Source organism: Prionailurus viverrinus, chromosome A1 (genome assembly GCF_022837055.1).
Source record: "Prionailurus viverrinus isolate Anna chromosome A1, UM_Priviv_1.0, whole genome shotgun sequence".
In the NCBI taxonomy this organism is placed as follows: Eukaryota; Metazoa; Chordata; class Mammalia; order Carnivora; family Felidae; genus Prionailurus; species Prionailurus viverrinus.
In genome coordinates, this window is record NC_062561.1 from 67,898,398 (window position 1) to 67,906,541 (window position 8,144).

The 8,144-nt window shown below is 47.7% G+C and overlaps 1 protein-coding gene across 4 annotated transcripts in view; it reads right to left on the reverse strand.

The window, feature by feature from the left end:
* Positions 1-7,802, reverse strand: part of DZIP1 (DAZ interacting zinc finger protein 1) — a 56,309-nt gene extending 48,507 nt beyond the window's left edge. For 2 of the 4 annotated variants that reach the window (XM_047869628.1, XM_047869614.1), the window contains exons 1-5: positions 7,553-7,802; positions 6,776-6,872; positions 6,187-6,414; positions 4,866-5,118; positions 4,194-4,754 (exon numbers count right to left, since the gene is read on the reverse strand). In XM_047869628.1, coding sequence (XP_047725584.1) covers positions 4,194-4,754; positions 4,866-4,868 — 564 coding nt within the window. In that variant the 5' untranslated portion in view covers positions 4,869-5,118; positions 6,187-6,414; positions 6,776-6,872; positions 7,553-7,802. The remainder of the gene's footprint in view (positions 1-4,193; positions 4,755-4,865; positions 5,119-6,186; positions 6,415-6,775; positions 6,873-7,552) is intronic. The other 2 variants (XM_047869620.1, XM_047869636.1) reach the window with 2 other exon arrangements.
* Positions 7,803-8,144: the final 342 nt, after the last annotated feature.

The window sequence follows — 8,144 nt, forward strand, 5'->3', positions numbered from 1 at the left end:
ACAACTCTTCATTTTGGCTCAGGTCACGATCGCATGGTTCATGAGTTCAAGCCCCACACAGGGTTCCGCAATGTCACAGTGTGGAGCCTGCTTGGGATTCTCTCTCTCCCTCCCTCTCTGCCCCTCCCTCATGTGTGCATGCGCTCTCTCTCAAAATAAATAAATAAAAATTTTAAAGAGAAATAACTGATAAACAAGACTTCATTAAAATTCAAAACTTCTGTTCTGCAAAAGACAATGTGAAGAAAATGAGAAAACAAGCCACAGACTGGGAGAAAACATTTGCAAAACACACACAACTGATAAAAGACTGTTACCCAAAATATACAAAGAACTCTTAAAACTCAACAAAAAGAAAACAAACAACTACAAAATAGTCCAAAGACTATAATAGACACCTCACCAAAGAAGATACACAGATGGCAATTAAGCATAGGAAAAGATGCTCCACATAACGTGTCATTAGGGAAATGCAAATTTAAACAATGAGATACCACCCTACACCCATTAGAATCACCAAACTCCAGAGCATTGACATCAGCAAATGCTGGCAAGGAAGTGGAGCAACAGGAACTCTCACCCATTGCTGGTGGGAATGCAAAATGATACAGCCACTTAGATTACCTATGTCCATACAGAAACCTGCACACGTATCAGTTTATAGCAGCATTATTCATAATTGCCAAAGCTTGGAAGCAACCAAGATGTTCTTCAGTAAGTGACCAGATAAATGAGACATGGAAGGACATTAAGTGCATTTTATTAAGTAAAAGAAACCAATCTGAAAAGGCTAAATCCTGAGTGATACCAACTATATGACATTCTGGAGAAGGCAAAATTACAGAGACAGTAAAAAGACCAGTGGTTGCCAGAGGTTGGTTAAGGGTGTGGGGAATGAATTGGGTCACAGCGTTATAAGATGCATATTTTAACCTATGTCTCTCTGACTGCAAAACGCAGGCTTTTTTTTTCTTTTTGTTTTTCTAATGTTCATTATTTTTGAAAGACAGAGCAGGGGAGGGGCAGAGAGAGGGGGAGACAGAGAATCTGAAGCAGGCTCTGCGCTGACAGCAAAGAGCCCAACGCAGAGCTCAAATTCACAAACCGTGAGATTGTGACCTGAGCTGGTCAGATGCTTAGCCAACTGAGCAACCCAGGCACCCCAAAATGCATGCTTTTTTCTACCCCAACACTATCCTGCAACCAGGGTCAGAAATTCACTGACATAGATTCCAAAATCTGCCTGTAGTGCTAAAGCATGGACAGGAATCTGAGTCTTCCAGCTGTGAAAACAAAAGTTCTTCTTAAAATGAGTCTAAGTCCTGTTATGATACACTGGTATTTTTTAATTTCATTAAAAAAAATAATTTGACAACCACATCATTGGCACACACTGGCCTTTACACATGGCCATGAGACTTCCCCAGCTTTTAGAGGTCTCCATAAACACAAATTCATGACTGCAGGCTAAAGTCAAATAGCTATTTAAACAAAATCAATTGTCTTCCTATAAATCTTATCATAGGCCAAATATCCTCACATGTCCGAACCTGGAGTTGAAATAATTGTAACATCTTGGACCCCCAGCTGGCCTATGTGCCAACTATTCTTAGCAGCAGACTTGACTTCCCCTCCCTGAATCACCGCTTCTTACAGCATCATCACTGCAACCCCTGGCCTTCTTCCTGTACCACCGCTAATCACCTCCTAGGAAAGGCGTGAGGCCTTGCAGAGATCCTGAGGAGTCACAGCTCACTACCAAGAAGCCAGTGTGGAAATCAACACCACATGTCAGATGCCATTTGCTGAGACTTCCTTATGCTGCATGTGCATTAGCTCATGGAATTCTCAGAACATCCCTAAAAGATACCTACTACTAATGTTCTCATTTTCCAGATGAGGAAACTGAGGTCTAGATGTTAACTGACTTGCATGGTGGAATAGTTAGGATTCAAACCCAGACAGTCTAACTCTGGAATTGTCACCCTAAAGGGCTCACACTGCTCAGTCCATCAAGAGACAATGGCAAGGCACCTAAGAGAGCAGAGTGTATCTATACCACACTAAGTAGGAATAAATGGTCTGGGCAATCCTACCTCTACATGGTCACACTGTTATTCAGAGACTCTGCTGAGTGGCCAACTTGGCAGGTGTCAGTCATTAAATAAAACGAAGTCCTTACCTTTATTCATGTGTATCATTCAAACTTGAAAATCTTTACTAACACCTATTTCTATAGTAACTAAAAGAATGAAAAAATGTTCATAAACATAAAATTTCTGTATGTTATAGCTGTTAACATATCACTGATTGCTACCAAAGCTAAATCATTTTTAATGTCTAAATAGAACCTATTCTATTCATTGTTTAATAGATGTATTTATAAAAGGCCATATCAACACTATTTATAAATATGTACATGGCATTTATGAAACAAATAGGCAATTAGCAACATTAGGTGTCATTTGAGGATTATATCTCAGGGTTGTGTACCCAAAGCTAAACACTAAGCCTTCCTAACAGTATTCTGTCCCAATTGTTCACCTATCTTAAGCACACTTCTCTCAAGGCTCCTGTTGGGTCAGTCCTAAGCACTAATGACCACACCATAATCTGTGCCTACACCCAGTTCTCTGCATTTACTCACGCTGCTAGTACCTAAGTCCACTGAGGCTTTTTTTTCCTCCCAGTAAACTCTACTCCTACCATGGGGCTCGAACTCACAACCCTAAGATCAAGAGTCACATGCTCTACTGACTGAACCAGCCAGGCACCCATTCACTGAGGCCTTTTAATTCATATTTAGCCAAAGTGACTACAATGTAAGGATATGAAATCAGTCTTGTCAGCCTGTTGCTTCTTTGATAACTTTATCAAACATTGTTGATACCCTTTGCATTTTCTCCATCTAATCAATAAAAAAATATATACAACTGATTTCTATTATACTAAAAAATTACAATATTTATCTTAGCTCAATATCTAACCTGTAAAAGTTAGAGATTAAACACAGAAAAGCAAGAGGTTTCAATTTTTTTAATACTATTGTTACATTAATAAAATATATTTTATTTTACTTTTTAATGTTTATTTATTTTGAGAGAAAGAGAGAGAGAGTACACATGCAAGTGGAGTAGAGACAGAGAGAGGGAGAGAGAGAATCCTAAGCAGACTCCATGCTCAGCACAGAGGCAGCCCCCAGGTTAGATCACTGGGCTAGATCTCATCACTGAGCCAGAAAATCAAGAGCAGGATGCTTAACCAACTGAGACACCCAGGTGCCCCATAAAATATATTTAAAATACTACATGTTCAGGGGTGCCTGGGTGGCTCAGTTGGTTAAGCTTCTGACTTCAGCTCAGGTCATGATCTCACGGTTTGTGGGTTCAAGCCCACAAAGTCAGGCTCTGTGCTGACAACTGGGAGCCTGGAGCCTGCTTCAGATTCTGTGTCTCCCTCTCTCTCTGCCCCTCCCCCACTGGCACTCTGTGTGTGTGTCTCTCTCAAAAATAAACATTAAAAATTTTTTAAAAAATACCAGTTCAATTAACAAATACTGTTGTTCTATATCATCAATATTGTTACATTAGTCAGTGTTCTTGGTCTTAGGAGATATGCAAACTGAACTACTTAGGAGTCTGGAACTCACTGGCCAAGGGTTCAAAAATAATATGTATATATAGAATGAGAAAGTAAAGCAAATGTGGCAAATGTTAACAACTGGAGAATCTGGGTGAGGGGTTTATGAAGTTCTTTGCACTATTCTTACAACTTTTCAGCAAGATTGAAAATATCTTGAAATAAAAGCCCCACAAATTTAATCATTCCAGATCATCTGGGGCCAGACCTCGACAGCAATTTGTACCTGGTTTATTTCTCATTACATCAATTAGGGGGAGGACACAGTTTCTTAAACAGCCAGCGTTTATAAAGAGGACTTTCAGCAAAGCACGACAGACAACATTGCTTGTTTAATTATTAATCCTCTGGTTGTCTACAGAAGGTAACGAACCATGTCAGCTGTTGGTTAAAATTACTATTTTGCTTAACTATGTTGTTTCTTCTGATTTACAGTAAAAATCTCACGAAGGGGAAAAAAAAATCGGTGATCTAGGAAAGGACTCTCAATACCGAGGTGGGAATCGAGGATGTTAAACTGGATTATGAATCGGAATCACAACGCAGCGTCCCACCTGGTAATAGCTGGCTTTGGTCTCGATCATCAGCTGCTGGGTCGAGATTATCTTTTTCCTGCGTTTACACTCTTCCTTGAGTAACTTGATCTCGCCGGCCTGCTTGGTGAGGAGCTTCCTGCTCTGCTCGCCATCGGCCAGGCTCAGGCGCAGCCGCTCTTCCAGGTGGTGCAGCTGCGAGGTGAGGAACTCCTGCGAGTGCAGCAGGTACTCGATGGTGAGCTGCGCCAGGCGGATGAGCTTCAGCAGCACCGGATCCACCCCCGACTGGCAGTGCGGGCACTTCTCGTCCTCCAGCTTGCAGAAGGTGATGTTCATGATGTTCTCCTGCAGCGTGAGCACGTCCACGGCGCCCGCCACCTTGTCCACGTCGATGGCGCTCAGCCGCCGCCAGTCGACCCTCTCCAGCCGCGGCCGGAATTGGAAGAAGGGCAGGGGGACCGACGCCACGCTGGGGGGGCCACAGGCCATTGTGGCCGCTCCCGCCGCGGCAGCTGCAGCGGGGGCGTCGGGTCCTTCCAGGCCGCTGGCCAGCGGGTAGTAGACGTGCTTCTGAAAGGGCTGCGGGGAGGAGGCAGCGTAGGGGTGGTGAGGGTGCTGGGAGTCCCGGGGAGCCCCGGCCGCCCCCAGTCCCACATCGCCAGGCAGCCCGACCTCCCCGCTCTCACTTACCATGCTTGGAAGCAAACCCGCGGCCTCAGCTGGTATCCGAGGAGGGGGCGGTCCCGTCTACCCGGCCCCGGCCGCCTCCCGGGCCGCCGCCGCCCCACCCTTCGGGATTGGGAGATGGCCGGGTCTCGGGCGGCGGCGGCGGCGGCGGCGGCCTAAGGTCTGGGCGTCCAGGCCGTTGCTATGGCAGCGCCCTGACCCGGACTTAGAGCAAAGGGCGCGCCAGCCCCCGCACAGTCAGCGTGTGCCCAGGGCCCTGCGGGACCAGAGGAGACCTCGTGGGCGAGCCCGTCCACGGAAGAGGGCACTTCCTGAGCGCCAGCTCACCGGGCCACCACCCTCCCTGGCTCTGGGGCTGACCCTCCCTGTCCTTAAGGAGTGGGGAGCCACATCTCCGGGAACTTTCGTTCCGGCCGCTAGCCTCCGGTTATTCACCCCTGTCCTCACCTTAGATTTTGAGATCAGAAATGCCTATTCATCCTCCTCTTTTACACACAGACTTAAGAAACGTTAAACAACAAAACTATGTAAAATTAAATGGGATGGAGGGGAATTGGCTTCAAAACAGCAGGAAGACACTTTTGGGGCTATAACAGAAATATTCTGTTTTGATTGTGCTTGCTGTTTGTTGATTACCCGGGTATATACATTTGCCAAAACTTATCGAATTGTGCACTGAATTAAGGGTGCATTTGTACATTATATCTCAATAAAGTTTTAAAAATTAAAATAGTGGCAGAGCTAATTATATCTGACGGCAGGCTTTCTAAATTTCTTACACCTGAAATACTTTTTAAAATGGGGTCTCTTTTCCTCTATGGATTGCCTACATATAAAAATAAGATACTGGTAAGTACAAGACACTGATAAAAGTACAAATTAAGGGGCGCCTGGGTGGCTCAGTCGGTTAAGTGTCCGACTTCAGCTCAGGTCACGATCTCGATCTCGCGGCTTTTGAGTTGGAGCCCCGCACGCATTGGGCTCTGTGCTGAAGGCTTGGAGCCTGGATCCTGCTTCGGATTCTGTGTCCTCCCTCTCTGCCCCTCCCCCGCTCATGCTCGCTCTCTCTCTCTCTGTCTCAAAAGTAAATAAACATTAAAAAAAAAGTACAAATTAAGGAACTTCCACAGATATTATTAATACTTTTTGTACTTGTCTTCCCAAAAGGATACCTTTTCAAAATGTGAAGGTAAAAAAATTATATATATATGTATATATATATGCATATATATATATATATATATATATATATATATATATATATGGAGGGGAACTTTAGCCATCAGCTTTGTACCATCAAGTTTTAGAGGGCCCCGGTGTTTACCTTACAAACTTGTGAGGCAGCTGCATTCTGTGATCTGCAGAGATCTGCAGCATCTGCTGCTAGTTGCTCTAGCAGCAACTTGTAGACATCAGGCCTTTCATTCTTGGGGTCTTTTGGGTGATGCCTGTGGCTACCACAGAGATCAATGAGCTGAGGAAAAGCCAGACATTCCTCAATCCACCGGGGTGTCCCTGCGTGGACCAACCATCAGGAATTTTTTTTTCTTTCCTAACAGCCAGATATGTGAGTAGGAGAAAGGAAAATACCATTCAGAGTAACTTCAAGCAAAGTTGTAATATCAAATATTTTTAGCACTCCCAGATATTGTGAACTAGAAATAAATCCATATAAAAACATCCAAGAAATAAAGCATGCAGTTCATATGACTTCATATAAACTGTACATCCAAACAACTTTTAATGGGTCTTTAGGAAAAAAGAACTATTAACGGTTCACTGCAGCCAGTATAAAATTAAAGATCTAGGTTCAAAGTTTGATTCTTCCATATACTTGCTGCTTGACCTAGAACAAGTTATGTCAGTCCTAGGCCTCAGTTTCCCTATCTGTTTAAGGACGTCAGGTTACCGACCTGGCAGGTCTGTGTCCTGTGGGCTCCATCCACTGGACTGCAGGATCAGCGGGAACAAGGGCCGTGATTTCTTTTGCTCACCGTGTGTCCCCAGCACCTAACAACGGACAGGCACAGTGAGGAGCTGAGAATTTGCCAAATGGACACGTGGATAAAGAATGATTGAATGAATTAGGCGCTTAAATAACTGTTGGCTCCCGGCCGGTATCCCTCCTATTTTCTGTGCCTCTGGCCTCTTAAGGGATTCACCCGTGCTCTGGCCCAGGCCCTTGGAGCTGAATGAGAGGGTTGGTCCGCACGCCCCCACTGCGGTCCAGGGAAGAGGCGCGCGGGACTGAGGTGCCCATCTCTGTTCGCCGCCGCCACTCCGGCCCTGAGCGCCGCGCTGCTGGCCATCCTTGCCCCTTTGGTTGAATCTCGGCCGCAAGATGGCCGGAACAGGAAAGAAGGGGGCACGCTTTCCCGTTCCCTCCGTCCCCCATCCCGGGGCTGGGCAGCAGCCCCGCGCGGCGCAACCAGTCCTTGGTGCACTGCAGGGCCGGCCAGCTGAACCCGCAAAGACAAAGGCCGAGCTAGGTGGGCTCCAGCGAGGGCTCGGCGCCACCCGTTAGAAGGTAAACTGAGGGTGGGGGCTGCCGCAGCCTTGGCAGCGGGGTCTGCAGTGCCTCGGCTCGCAGCCGGGGAAAGCAGGCGGAGGCCCTGGCTTCGCGGGCCCCGAGATGCCCGGTCCGCCGCAAGCTCCCAAGGTCTCCGGGCGCATCCCGGGCCTCGGCTCACCCCAGTTGCGCGCTCCTTGGCGGGCGCCGGGCGCTGCAGGCGGACTGGGGCGACGCTGGGGGCCCAGACCCCAGAGGCGCTGCTGGCTCAGGCGGGGCCCGCGGAGGCAGAGGAGCAGCCGAGCGGGAGGCGGCGGGCCGGCTCCTTCTTTCAGGGCGCAGGATGAAGCCTGTCTGGTTTGGGCAAGTTGCGGCGTGGCGGGCCTGGCGCCGTTGGGGCCTTTCCAGACTCGCGGCCGCTGGCGCCTCGGGATCCCCCACCCCCCACCCGCCCCCCTCCCCTCTGCGATCTCCCTCCGGCCTCTCCTCTCTGCGTCCCAGCTCCTCTGGCAGCTGGGCGGGACCGCGCGCGTCTAGACCGCAGCACTAAAATGCGCTCCGCCAATCCCGCTGTTGGTGCAGACACGTGGTGCCGGGGCGCGCTCTGTTGCTGGCGTGGGATGTTCTTCCCAGAAAGGCTTTTCAAAGAGAAACCAGGTTCAGTCCAATCCTTCGGGTGGCCTGGCCCTCACCATAGGGGCTTTCTGTGAACTCGCTCCCAAGAAGAGAGGAGTTTTCATTGCAGAAGTCTGCAGATGCAAGGAACCTTGAAG